At 40.3% G+C, this 15,148-nt stretch overlaps 1 protein-coding gene across 1 annotated transcript in view; it reads left to right on the top strand.

The window, feature by feature from the left end:
- The window catches only part of RB1 (RB transcriptional corepressor 1), a 282,945-nt gene that overhangs the window by 240,001 nt on the left and 27,796 nt on the right, over positions 1-15,148 (top strand). Inside the window, exons 18-20 of the mRNA XM_073663829.1 lie at positions 12,612-12,727; positions 13,758-13,894; positions 14,101-14,246. Coding sequence (XP_073519930.1) covers positions 12,612-12,727; positions 13,758-13,894; positions 14,101-14,246 — 399 coding nt within the window. The remainder of the gene's footprint in view (positions 1-12,611; positions 12,728-13,757; positions 13,895-14,100; positions 14,247-15,148) is intronic.

Below are 15,148 nucleotides of genomic sequence, written 5' to 3'. Positions count from 1 at the left end.
ATTACACTCTGTTGGTATATGCCTGGTGCATGAAGACCTATGGGTATGTACATTATTTTCCCAACGTTAACACAGCCTTAAAGCTCTACTCAAAGAATGTGCTTAAAGGGGTATTCTCAAGCTTGGGAGCTATTCCCTATCTGTGGGATATGAGATAACGTCTTGTGACAAAGTCACCGGCAAAGTACTGGAGGGGAGATATGCATCACTGAGGTTGTTAGCTTCAGTGATATGAATCTAGAAAAATGCTACAGCGCACTAAGTGCTGAGAGGGATTAATCGGCCATGTTTAGTGCTATGGCTTGATTGAACATCTGTAGAGTGGGTGGGAGGCTGTTCAACATATCTCCATCCCAGAGTGGAGTCCAGAGGATAAATACACAGCCTTCTGGCTCATTCAGCATTTGGTGTGTCTGGAGATGAGAGCTGGATGTTTGTGTTAAGGAAAGCTGAACCTTTATATGTAGGTTCCTGAGCAGGCGGATCCCCGCAGCAACACGGACAGTGCCATATGTTATGTTTTGTTTTCTTGTTAGGTTAGGAAGGCCTTGTTTATTTTGCTAACCCTGCTCTGGTTTATGCAGTATCTTTAATAAACCAGTGGAAGATTTAAAGACTGAGAGCTTTCCTGTGTCTACCCCTATATGCAGCTGATGTACCACAGTCCCAGGACCTGGTGTTCCGACTGCTAGGGCCCCCACCTATCCCAAGAGCTGTGGCTCTGAAGAGCCCTGTGTGCATGTTAATCATGTGCACTGCCGCCCTAGTCATTCAAGTTGGAGTGCCACAGACCAGTCAAGCCCAGTGCTCATATGTCTCTGACAGTCCCATAAAGAATCAACCACTATTACATTCACACCTGGTTCTTGGGAGCAGTGGGGCTCCCAGTGGTTGGAACCCCAGTAATCAGAAAGTTATACCCTATCCCTTCAATGGAGGATAACATCCAACCTGAAAATACTCCTTAGCACATCCTTTGAGCAGAGCTCCACTTGTGATGCAGAATGAAAGTCCAGAATGCACAAGATGCTGAAGAGGAGTCAAGTCAGGGGAGTTGGTCAGGAAAGGCAACTGAGGCCTTTCCTGCACCACTCACTGTCAGTATTGACCTTTGAATTGAAGAGCTGGCATATGTTGTGAGTAGAGCTGCAATTTTAAGGAGAAAAAAATAAAGATTTTTTTGAGCTGTTGGTCAGCATCTAGCTACCACTGTGGATTACAATCCGTAAATGCCAATGTATATGCAGCAGTACATCACATTCAGAACTAAACAGGTTAGTTTAGCCACTAGCTGACAGGTCACGCAACCACTGACGTAAGTGGTCGCGTAGCCATCACATGACTAAATGACATCACCGGAGAGGAGATATAATATATATATATTTTTTTACGTTTTAATTCTTTTTTTTACTAATGGTATCCAGGTCTGGAGGAGAGTCTCCTTCTCCAGACCCAGGTACCATCCGCGCATTGAGCCGCATAACTTCCGCATGCATACCTGTATACATGCGGATATTATGCGGTTCAATGCAAGTTAATGGTGGCGATTTCACCGCGATTACGCACAAGAAATGGTAGTGCTGCGGATTTTTTCGCAATGATAATCGGCAGCAGATATTTCCGCAGCATGTGCACAGCACATGCGGATTATCATTGGGAAACATGGCAGACAACTTAACAAGTGTTTTTAATGAGTTTTCGCGGCAGAAATGCCACCGCGGAAACGCATTAAATCCGCATCGTGGGTACACAGCCTTAGTAGCGGAAGAAAAGAATTATAATCTTCTTGTTGCATTCTGTCTCATTAATATCACTGTATGATAAAAAAAGGATCACATCATAAGTGACATATATTTGAACACGCTCATGTAATTGCGACCCTCGAAATGTTGCATTATCTTTTAATTTTCCATAGTTCACATTTATTGTAACTTACTCTATCAATAAATTTCTGATTTACGAAAAAATGGATCACCATTACCAATATGGTAATGTGAACAGAGCCTTATTCACTTAATTCCTGTAAGGGAAAAGTTTACATCGGTCAGTGAACTGAAGCAGATATGTTGTGATACAAACCAGCTAGACTATAACAAGCAGAGACTTAGATCACTTCTTGATGACCTATGGACTATGTCTTTTCTATACTCATACAGTGCAGATAAGTTATCTCCTCCAACCACTTCACATAATTTGCCTTATTTAGTGATCTGTGTTGAAATTTGACAGGAAAATGTGGCTGTTACATATTTCTTTGTGGTGTAACTGCCATCAAATACAATAGACAGCAGGCGCTCTACAGCAGCTCATGACCTCATCCTTATTTCTGCTGGAGTCATTCCTCTATGGACACATATGGAGCATAAAACAAGACATCACTACATCTGGACTCACATGGGTTACTGCACACTGTTCAGTATTCTTGTGTTGTAGGTTATATATGTCAGTCAGCTGACATTCACCTGCATTCCCTTTGTCCCTCTGCTAAATTCCTCTTTAGTTTTTGCAGTATGTGGCATTTGGCTTTCTCATACATGAGCATATTGTAGGGTATCACGCTCTCGGGTAGCCGCTTGGAATACTGAGCTTTTATTTCAAAAACTGAATAAGGGCTCCTTCACACTGGCGTATAATACAGAGGAGTGCAATGCAAGAAAATTTGTACTGCTCTCTGACCAATGTTATTAAATGATTCCCTGCTCATCTTTTTTCTCAGCTCAAATCGGACTGAGGAAAAAATCACAGCATGTTGCGAGTGGATATGAGAATTGGATCTCACTCACCAATGCAAGTCAATGCGTCCGAGAAAAAAATTAAACGGCATGCGGACCATGCATATGTTGCCCGATTTATATGCACACATCTCAAAGGAAAGCCAACAACTGTCAGAATATGATAGAATGAAAATATATATAGATAGATAGATATTTAATGTCACAAGCCACATATAATAAATTTGCACCCTTTAGTGCCTTTCACGTGGCATGTAAAAGGTGATGTTAAAAACACATTGCATATGCATGTCATACGGACACTATGTGAGGAAAAAAAATTGCACTCGCATGACATAAGTTGAACCATATTGATGCCACTCGTCCAACTTTTCAGGAGCAACATCAACATATTTTTATACCCTAATGTGAGCGAGCCCTAATGTTTATTTCCAACCATAAACATAAAATCCCTAGACTTGTCCAGGTGCTAGCTAAACAATACAGATCCAGGCGATACAGACACGGCTGAGCTAGTCCCAGTTCGGTCACACAAAACCGCTATTGTCCATAGCAACCAGTGATACTTGCAATTTGGTGCACATGGCCTGTGCAGTCTCTTCTCAGAGAGATTCTGGCTTGTCTCTCCAGCTTCAACACAACCCACTCTGTACAGCTTCTTCCTGCTGACTGACCAGTGAGCACATGGCCTGGTTCTAGTCCTAGCTATCCGGGTGCACGTAACAGGGCCTGTAGTGCTATGATTTGACCCTAGTCTACCTGGCTTTCCTACAACATATAGATACATTTTTCGTATTGGAAAGTCCATGTTTCCACATTCCTGAATTGCACTATTGTGTGTGTGTATTTAACTAGAATAAAATAATGACTTTGTGATTTTGCTATTTATTGCCATGTACCATTCACAATTATCAGATTGGCTGCAGAATGTATAGTAAAAGAAAAACGAAGGAAAAGCCACTAAACAAGAGAAAAAGCCTCCATTCTTCCTCTTCCGTGTTGATTGAACGGTACTGCTAGCCTATTCCCCCACTGGTGTCTCTGTACACTGTCTACTGCAGGGATGTCAAACTCAAACCCACAGAGGGCAAAAATGAAAAACTTGCACAAAGTTGCAGGCCAACCAGTGTACATTACAATGGACCCCATATAGTCCTCCATACAGAATAATGGGCCCCACATAGTCCTCCATACAGTATAATGGGAGCCACATAGTCCTCCATACAAAATAATGGTCCCACATAGGGGTGGCGGTTCTGGCTGGTGTCAGGGGCTCAATATAACCACCTTGTGGGCCAAAGTTTGAGATGTATAATCTACAGCAATCATGTGTCATCACATGTGACTGCTGTGGTTGTCACTTGTCTACACAACACTAATAGTAAGCCAGGATACAGAGGCCAATGGAGGACCAGTCTAGCTTTGCCACGGGATCAGTAAATGATTGGGAAGATAATACACTGCTCAAAAAAAAATAAAGGGAACACTTCAACAACAGAATATAACTCCAAGTAAATCAAACTCCAAGTGTGGTTCCAGTTCATTGCATTCCTTTAGTTATTGTACAGACTATAAATCTTGCGCCATTGTATAGAAGAAATGTGTATCTTTTCAATTTTAGTTACTAGCATTAGATCTGTTGTCTTTCCTCTCACTACAATGGTGATATGTTGTTACTTTCTGTAATATACCATGGACTACTTCTGTATAAGATAAGGAACTAGAAAGTTATGCAATACACTGTTCTTTTTTTCTGGCATGCTATCTATTCTTTTCACCTTCCGCAAAATTAACTTGAGAAAACTGAAGCGTGTCTGTTCACGACAAAACATTTATTGACATCAATACAACCATGGCTGGGAAAATGAATACTGATTGCAGGAAGTAGTCATGCACCAGTGACATACACTGATGTTATAGTCTCCAGTCCAGCCTGCAGATATTTCTGTTGGTAAATGCAAAACATGGAAAGCATTTTTGTATATGTAATTAATGTATGTTAGCAAATGAGCAAAATATATATAAACTGCACGGGACTGAAGCCAGTGAATACTTGTAGCTTATTGGGTTTATTTACCAATATTATTGTTCAGTTTACATGGAAGTTAGAGCAGTGGGCAGGTGCTTAAAGGGAATCTGTCAGCAGGTTTTTACTACCTCATCTGAGATCAGCGTAATGTAGTCAAAGAGAAGCTGAATCCAAGGATGTGGGCACCACGTAATCCAAATAAGCAATGTATCAAATTACAGTATAGAAAAAAGATATAAACTTTATTAGGAACACCAAACAGATGCCACAAATTTAAAACATACTTAAAAACAAAGAAACAGCAGATGACCCCCTTGAGACACCACATGTATAACAATATGTAAGTCATTATTATAAGTGGACAAATATGGATAGATCTAGTGAGTCTGAATAAATATACAATACAGACCAAATGTTTGGACACACCTCATTTAAAGATTTTTCTGTATTTTCATGACTTTGAAAATTGTACATTCACACTGAAGGCATCAAAACTATGAATTAACACATGTGGAATTATATACTTAACAAAAAAGTGTGAAACAACTGAAAATATGTCTTATATTCTAGGTTCTTTAAACTAGCCACCTTTTGCTTTGATGACTGCTTTGCACACTCTTGGCATTCTCTTGATGAGCTTCAAGAGGTAGTCACCGGAAATGGTCTTCCAACAATCTTGAAGGAGTTCCCAGAGATGCTTAGCACTTGTTGGCCCTTTTGCCTTCACTCTGCGGTCCAGCTCACCCCAAACCATCTCGATTGGGTTCAGGTCTGGTGACTGTGGAGGCCAGGTCATCTGGCGTAGTACCCCATCACTCTCCTTCTTGGTTAAATAGCCCTTACACAGCCTGGAGGTGTGTTTGGGGTCATTGTCCTGTTGAAAAATAAATGATGGTCAAACTAAACGCAAACCGGATGGAATAGCATGCCACTGCAAGATGCTGTGGTAGCCATGCTGGTTCAGTATGCCTTCAATTTTGAATAAATCCCCAACAGTGTCACCAGCAAAGCACCCCCACACCATCACACCTCCTCCTCCATGCTTCACGGTGGGAACCAGGCATGTAGAGTCCATCCGTTCACCTTTTCTGTGTCGTACAAAGACACGGTGGTTGGAACCAAAGTTCTCAAATTTGGACTCATCAGACCAAAGTACAGATTTCCACTGCTCTAATGTCCATTCCTTGTGTTCTTTAGCCCAAACAAGTCTCTTCTGCTTGTTGCCTGTCCTTAGGAGTGGTTTCCTAGCAGCTATTTTACCATGAAGGCCTGCTGCACAAAGTCTCCTCTTAACAGTTGTTGTAGAGATGTGTCTGCTGCTAGAACTCTGTGTGCCATTGACCTGGTCTCTAATCTGAGCTGCTGTTAACCTGAGATTTCTGAGGCTGGTGACTCAGATAAACTTATTCTCAGAAGCAGAGGTGACTCTTGGTCTTCCTTTCCTGGGGCGATCCTCATGTGAGCCAGTTTCTTTGTAGCGCTTGATGGTTTTTGCAACTGCACTTGGGGACACTTTCAAAGTTTTCCCAATTTTTCGGACTGACTGACCTTCATTTCTTAAAGTAATGATGGCCACTCGTTTTTCTTTACTTAGCTGCTTTTTTCTTCCCATAATGCAAATTCTAACAGTCTATTCAGTAGGACTATCAGCTGTGTATCCACCTGACTTCTGCACAACACAACTGATGGTCCCAACCCCATTTATAAGGCAAGAAATCCCACTTATTAAACCTGACAGGGCACACCTGTGAAGTGAAAACCATTTCCGGTGACTACCACTTGAAGCTCATCAAGAGAATGCCAAGAGTGTGCAAAGCAGTCATCAAAGCAAAAGGTGGCTACTTTGAAGAACCTAGAATATAAGACATATTTTCAGTTGTTTCACACTTTTTTGTTAAGTATATAATTCCACATGTGTTAATTCATAGTTTTGATGCCTTCAGTGTGAATGTACAATTTTCAAAGTCATGAAAATACAGAAATTTCTTTAAATGAGAAGGTGTGTCCAAACTTTTGGTCTGTACTGTACATTTATCAAAATAATCAATCTAAGCCAATAATTGTCATGATAACCCCAAAGGGGATCCCTTATCTCTATCCAAGACACACAGACATGTCAAAGGTGATTCTATATTAGATCAATAAAAGGAGGGAAAAACAGGGAAAACCCCTTTAAAGGTTAAGAAAAAGAGACATATACCATATTTTTCGGACCATAAGACGTACTCTCACCAACAGGAAAATGGGGGGGGTGCATCCTGTGGTCCAAACTTAACTTGCAGGTGGTGCGGTGGTGGTGGAACAGGATCGCAGGGCCCTCTGTTCCCTCCCTCCATCAGGAAGGCAGCAGCAGAAGAAGAGGTGAGGCAGACTTGTATCTGGCTGGGGGCCGGTGTCTGGCTGTGAGGCAGAGCTGCATGAGCGGCTTTCCGGTGGCCGCGGCCATTTTCCTAAAGCTGTGATCAACAGGAAAATGGCCGCAGGCGCATGCTCTCTGCCATGCCGGTGGCCATTTTCCTGTAGATCACAGCTTCAGGAAGATGGACGCGGGCACCGGAAGCCGCTCACGCTGCTCTGCCACGCCGCTCACAGAAAGACACCGGCCCCCAGACACAGGCTCCAGCCAACAGCCAGACACTGGCACCGGCCCCGCAGCATCTCACTTCTGCTGCAGCCGCTGGGTTCCTGAGAGAGGGAACGAAGGGCCCTGCGATCCTGCTTCACCACCACTGCAACTCCCTGCTGCTGGAGCACTGGCTTCTCACGTCTGCAGCATTCCTCCACTTCCGCCAGCTTCCTGCAGGACCCTGCCTCCTGTGACCCCCGCTCAACCCCCCCAGGTAAGATACCTATTCAGACTATAAGACAGACCCCCATCTTATAAAACATTTTTTTTTTCTTGTTTTCCACCCCAAAATTTGGGGTGCGTCATATGGTCCGAAAAATACGGTAATACAGACCACTATTGTCCACACAGAGGGAGGAGTATGCCCCTGAGGAAGCCATGGTTGGATGGCGTAACGCATCGGGTCTCTATTCCTGTGATCTCAATAAAAGGAGGGAAAAACAGGGAAAATCTCTGAGGAAGTCATGGTTGGATGGCGTAACGCGTAAGGTCTCTATTCCTGTGATCTCTTTCAAAGTAATCAAACCCATCTTAAAGGAAATGTGTCACAGTTTTTATTTTTGTATTAATAATTATTGATTATACTATCAGTTATTATTAAAACAGAATTCAATATAATGCGTTAGTTAAATTTTTATGCATCTGCTGGGGGTTGCCATTTTTATTTGCTGATGTGTATGTGTCTGAGCAAGACCGTTAAGACACCGCAAATATAGCAACTTTTGGGCATAGGAGACTGTAGTCGGTGTCTGACCATATCTCTTATACCGTGGCTGCCTCAGTTGTTTATTGAGCACGCCCCATGGCCTGTTCAGTTCACATCTGTGGGAGGGAGCCCGGTACCATTTTATTGTAGCCCAGACCTATGCTCTGAACTACAATTTCTACCTGTCACCGCTCTCGCAGTGGTCACCAGCGAACAGTGATGGGAGGTCCAGGACATTGAGAAGAGCCACCAGGACAGCGGCGGTGAGCAGAGGTCACAAAGTCATCTGTTCTGATGTACAGTAAAGCCTCATTCAGACGTCCATGCATTACATACATCTGAATGAGGCTTTACACTGACTGAGCAAAGCCTTGTATGTTAATCCTATCGTGTGATGCTAAACCATGCATCTAATCTCATCATGTGCAATAAAGTCTTCATGTATCTTATCCTATCATGTGTGATAGTCTTCTGAGCTGTGTATCTAATCCTATGTTTATATTATGTGTTAATAATGTTTTTACAAGGTATGCTGCTGTATTTTGTATGAACTATATAAAAAAAAAGTGTTCAAGGGTGAACAAAGGACTTTTTTTCTGTGCCCTTTGCAAAGATACATTTTGTTTAAATGTATCATAGCATTGTGGTGTGTTTCCATGGGTATGTATAGTTTGCACTTCAAAACAATTTATCTTTTTGTTTAGGATGACTGAAATGGCAACCGTGATTTTTCGATACCAGATTTAACATTCTGAATTGAAAACAAATTTCCATATATATTTATATCCAAATAAAAAAAGTAGAAGTAAAATTACCATAAGCGAAAAAATATATATAGGTATATTTAAGTGAGGTACATATTAGCATTGTAGTCCACGGCCCAGCTGTCCCCTTTCTTGCTTCTTGTGCCTCTCGTCACATGTATAGAAGTGGACACCATAGCCTACAAAGCTCCTCATATTGTTGGTGAGACATATTAGTGAGTCAGTACAGCATGTTATATGATACCTAGTCATTTTTATATTTGGCAGTATGCTTAGGACTAAATTGGATATGTGTTATGTATGTTGATATTAACCCCTTCACCCCCAGCCTGTTTTCACTTTTGTTGATTTTCTATAACAGTTAATAATGTTTTATTCCTCAGTTTTGCCACCCAGCAGCTGACTGCTCATATACTAGCGTTACCGTTGTTTTATAGTGAGACTATAGTCCAAAAGCCACACCAACCTGCAGGGGCGAAAGAGACTATATTGTTACTGTAAACACATGCCATGTAATAGTAGCTGTGGCTGCCTATAAATATTGAATTAACGGGAAGCTATCATAAAAAAACAGAACTATTGTTTATATTATTTTTTTCTTATTAAATTTATTTTTATGGGTTTTTTGTTTGTTTTTGCTATATCAGTCTTTATTAAAGAATAAAAAAAATCTTGCAATTTTCACACTGGCCACAGGGGCTTTTTTAGACTAAAGTTCCTCTTGCTTCATGAGCAACACATATACATTAGCCACAATCAATCAACCTGACCCTATCCTTTGTATTGAAGCATCTAATGAGCCTGTGCAAATTATAGAGGGGGGAGCAGGTTCAGCTGTGACATTGCGTATTGTCAATGGTGGATCCTGTGTTATCAGCTGTGTACAGTGGTGTGTAATCCTGCCTCTAAGGTCACGCTCACATGTTCAGTATTTGGTCAGTATTTTACATCAGTATTTGTAAGCCTAAACAAGGAGTGGGTGATAAATACAGAAGTGGTGACGTGTTTCTATTCTACTTTTCCTCTGATTGTTACACGTTCTCATTTTGGCTCACAAATACTGATATAAAATACTGGCATAATGATAAGAAGTCTCGCTGAAAACTCTTCCTGAAAGGACAGGAAGTATTGCCCCGATTCATCAAGACTGGTTATTTTCTCACTAGTCTTGATGAGGGGGTTTGGTGCAGTTAGATGCTCCTGATACATGAAGAGGTGCACCATGCCAGAAGTCTTACTCCAGTCAGGGTATGAAGTGAGATTTCTGGCATAGGGAACCCTATAGCTCGTCATGAATTAGCTGAGCTGTGCTGCCGCGCCCCCGTGCCACCCTAGCTTTATTGTAATAATGCCAATAGTCACAACTTTTTGCGCAACTCTGAGCTGCAGTTGCGCCAAAATTTTCTGACTTTTTAATGCAATTTTAGCAAAAATGTAATGATGAAATTCTTCCAATGAGTCCTAGTGGCCAGTGTGAAAATTGAAAGGTTGGGATATGAAAAAAAAACACATTGCCATAAATGTTTTAAAAATCTATGCAAGGGTATGGTTCTCACATTTTGAAGTGACTGCTGAGCCCCATTCACCTTAGTGGAGAGAGCTGCAGTACCAGGCACAGCCTGGTACCTCTTTCTAGGAGTCAGACCCCCTCCAATCTGATATTAATTGCTCATCCTTAGGGTTTAGGCCATCAATACCAAAGTCCAACTAGGGTGTCTACTAATATAAGCAAGTGAATCAGCCATTCATAGATATTTGATTGTCTCCAAAACCTTCCAAAGTTGGCTCAATCTGCCAGCAAATGCCTCATTTATGGTCACTGAGCTTACACGAGCCCAGGTCAGGGAGAATAACATCATAAATGACTTAAAAAATAATCGACTTCCAAGTAAACAAAGAAAGGTTTATTTTATGTTCCTTTACAAGTGCTAAAATGTTCCCACCTCTAGCAGGTCAGGCTTAATGATTTTCTTGTTCAGATTTGGCTTACTTCACGTTGAACTCTTCTGAAAGTTTTCATCAAATATTTCCTATAACACTAGGTTCACAGTCTTACTTTTTATTTTATAAAAATGTGTTTCCATTTAGTAGTTATCAATTTTCCTCAACTTGATTCAATTCGCCAATATATTTGTTTGATTAGATTGTGTTCAACAAATAATAATATTCTGTGACTTTACTGGTATAAAATACGATCATTGTACTTCTAAATCAAAAGTACTTGTATCATATTTAGAAATGTTTTCCTCAGTTTAAAAGGCTAACACCTGGTGACCAAATATGTTTTTCATTGTACAAGATTTTTTTTCTTTTATATTTCTTCTTCATTTTCTTTTTATGTAGTGCTGTATAGATAGATATTCAACCAGCCATATGTTTTCATGTGGGGTTTGGTTGTTCTCTTCATCCCATTAATGCCTAGGACTAAACAGGCCTTAATTGGTCAATGTCATTTCAACAAACTTTGCATAAATTAACAGAACAAGTCCGTATTAAACCTTTGTAATGTGTCTAATGAAAGTTCTCTGTTTATTTCTCCAATTATCAGCTCTTTTTACTGAACTCACTCTCCACTCTAAAAAACTGCTCAAATCCATCTTAGTCAAAACAAAATGGACTGCCAACACTATGAGGTGTCAGGTTACCCTTCCTTTTATTCTTTGAGGAAAGGAGGAGTTGGGTAAAGGAGGAGTTGCAGAAACAGACAGAAAAACATCCTTATTCTCTATCAAGCAATTTAGCTCACCCAAGTGGTGGTTTCACAGCTACACTGCTCAACTCTGTTGCACACTGTCCTTCCTGCTACAGCTTCTGATTGTGTGCTACAGGCAAAGAAGCAGGAATCCCTCTTTTTCTGTGTATATGAGTCAACATTGCCAGGTAGTCTCTACCCACAAAGTAGAGAGAACTGACCGTTATGCTGTAGTCACACAAGCGTATAACACGGCCGAGTGATATGCGATAAAACACTCTAATGTGACCCCAGCAGTAGGTAGCCTGCAGAGGGGAAAGCTGGTGAAAGATGCAAGATACAAACCATGTAATGCCCAGAGGAGGTGATATTCCTCATGTGCACATGTTTGCAAAAGGTTATTCTGAAAAGTTACCTGAAATGACAGGAATGTTTTAGTGACCGGCCATGTTTTTTTCCCGCTTTTGTCTCTCCACATTTCTGTAGCAATAACTTTTTTTTTTCCCACTGCCCTGGCTTTGTAAGGTCTTATTTTGTGCAGGAAAAAAATTATTATTTTTGTGTGATTTTTGTGTTATATAAATTATTAATTCACTAATGCTTTTTGTTCTCTAATTGTGTCACAAAAATACTTTATTTAGATTTTTGTTTTATACTAACTAAATAACCTTATGGATAAATTCTTCAGGCTATTATAGTCATGTGCTTGTTTAATATGAAGGATTTTTATTTATTTTTAGTCCATAATATATGTTATACATGTTTTAATTTTATTTACTTTTACACACTTCCCCTAAGAGATTATAAAAGATTTGTTAGGACATTATCTATTTTCCTTTATTGTGCATTTATTCCACTGTAACTGCAGCATCCCTAGGAGCCTCTATTACGGGGGAAGGCCGGTCTCTATCGTGAGTCAATGACAGAGCTAATCTGGGTCTGCTGCCACCAGCACCTCTGCAATTCTAGACAGACACCCAAGATATTATTTTTATACGGTAACATGTATTGGAATGTTTTTATAGGGACATTAATCTTTTTTTATTTCTTTTTATCTTCAAGGATTCACCTTTGTTTGATTTAATCAGACAAAGTAAAGATCGGGAGGGAGCAGATCACCAGGAATCAACAAGCCTGTTACAGCAGCCGTCACAACACCATCCTACTGCAGCAGATCTGTAAGTATTGAATAGCTACTCAATTAGATTTCCCTATTATTCTGAGATCTGAACCAAGAACTTGTAACAATCATAAAGTGGTTCAGTTCCAGCTTCATGAATAAAATTGTGTTTTAGCGTTCTTGCTCCACCTGTGGTTATGTGTTAGACAACTTAATGGGGTTGACTCAAGTTTATAAATGGGTAAAATTTGTTTCTGTTTGTAAAAACAAGCAACTTTGCATTTTACCCCTTCTAAAAATAGTCTCTGTTCTCAAGAATGGAGGGATTTTTAATTTTATAGTGTATTGCTTCTTTGTGTAGGTTACTGGCGACCCTCAGTTTCAGCCTGGCCAGTTACCTTGGTAAGGATGGCTCGGACAGACTCTATGCCTTACAGCTTGCTTGCCTCGCTCTAAAGTTGGCAGGATCATTGGATCCTGACAGCCTTAGTTCCCTGCACGTCTCCCATGTTGCAGAAACAAATCTGCCCCTGCTTCCTGCCTGGGGAGCGCACCTTTCAGACCAGTGATGTGACTATGCCACTGGTCTGAACTGTCCATCTTCAGGAGCTCATCGCTCTCAACAGAGCAGTAAGCTGGTAGTTGAGTGGTGGGCTCCTGAAGATACCAACTTGAGAATATCCCTTTAAAAGTATATTCCAATCTCTGGCTTTCATAGGAATCTTTTAGGTGGTGCCCTGCAGTATATACACTAATAAGTGTTAAAATTGCATTAATTTATAAGTGTAAACTAGCAATAAGAAATTTCTGCATACCTTCCAACAGTTCTTTTCATGCGCTACACTTTTTGATATAATTTATGCCTAGATCATTCTGTCTGTACTTAATAGATTAGTCATCTGTCCATATTTATTACCTTGAATTGACTCATCACTGGCTCGTATACTTTTTCACGTGTAACGATGTCACCTAGATGGCACTTTCCAAAACAGTGATCAAAACATTTGTTATGTAGGGGCTTGTAACATTGTACAAAATATATTGTTTTGTGAATACTGATGAACTAATAGGTGTTCTTCTATTTTCAGCTACCTATCACCTTCACGAAATCTGCACCAGTGTGCTGCCCCCAGTGTGCACATAACATCCAGTATAAATGGTCAGGGCCCACATGCTTCCCAGCCTCAGCAGAGGTCAACCTCACTTTCCGTTTTTTATAAAAAAGGTAAAATAAAAAAAGGAACCCGAACTAAACAAGCTGATACTGATCTGTTCATAATTGTTCTAGTTGTAATCTTGGGAAATTCTGCCCTGTGCGACTATTCATGATAACCTGTTTTGCATATGATGACTTGTAATTGTCATGTAGGATTTTAAATAACATGTAATAAGCTAATCAAACTCCCTTCCATTACTCCTTGTGTTGCTCAGTGTACCGTTTGGCATATCTCCGGCTGAACAGCCTCTGCGCCAATCTCTTACCCGACCATCTAGAACTGGAGCACATCATCTGGACACTTTTCCAGCATACTTTACAGCATGAATATGATCTGATGAAGGACAGACATTTAGACCAAGTAATGATTTCTCTTGCCCTGTTGTTGACCTGATACCGAATTGCATTGTGTACTTAAATAATTTAATTGAAATGTGTTTTTAAAGTATAGGATGTTCCAAATTTTTGTGCTGTAACTTTACTAAAACCAGAGATTTATGAAGAAAGAAAAAAAGACAGCTATGAGTGTAATGAAAATATATTTTGTATACTTTGTAAGTGGGTAGGGACTGTTATAAACGAAAGAAGCATTCTTACTAGTCCAGTCATGTCTCTCTATGTCCTGGGTCCAGAAGTGATCACATCGCATCTGTTCAATCACCTGACCCTGGACCTAATCCGTGGCTTCAGCTTTCGGGTGACCAAATGGATGGGACTTCATCACTTTTGATGACGGCAAAATACAATAGAGAAGAGGGAAACAGGAGTGGTAAATAATGCTTTTTATTCATCATATTACGTTGTTTTTTTTTAAACCGCCCCTTTCAAAGTTTGAGAAGTGATGGAAAACTGATGTAATTTCAACTTTCCAATATTAAATAACTTTACTCCTAGGACTCAATACTTCTGATCATATTCTAGCTTCAGATGTCCTGTGTAGCCATAACATAAAAATGTGGTTGTCTGTAATGATAGCTGTATAGCAGAGAAATGCTAGATAACAAAGATAATGTCATTGCTGTTTCTGCCAGGCCCAGGTAAAAAGATAAAAGCCCCAAACAACCAACCCTATGCTCATTGCTGGAAACCATGCGTAGTGACATGGATGTCATGGACCCACATTGTATTGCATCCAGTTTAGATCAAATCCACACAATATTTTACCTTTTAAAAAATTCTTAGACCGAGAAAGAGAAAGCGTCCTTCCAAAAGGTGATATTTTCTGCATGTAGGTCTCTAATGGCCTTGGTCTTAAAATTGTTA

This window comes from Phyllobates terribilis, unplaced genomic scaffold (genome assembly GCF_046119375.1).
Source record: "Phyllobates terribilis strain yellow unplaced genomic scaffold, ASM4611937v1 Scaffold_2__4_contigs__length_985480577, whole genome shotgun sequence".
NCBI classification, from domain to species: Eukaryota; Metazoa; Chordata; class Amphibia; order Anura; family Dendrobatidae; genus Phyllobates; species Phyllobates terribilis.
Note: the sequence above shows the minus strand (reverse complement) of the source record. Positions and strands in the feature narration are given on the sequence as shown.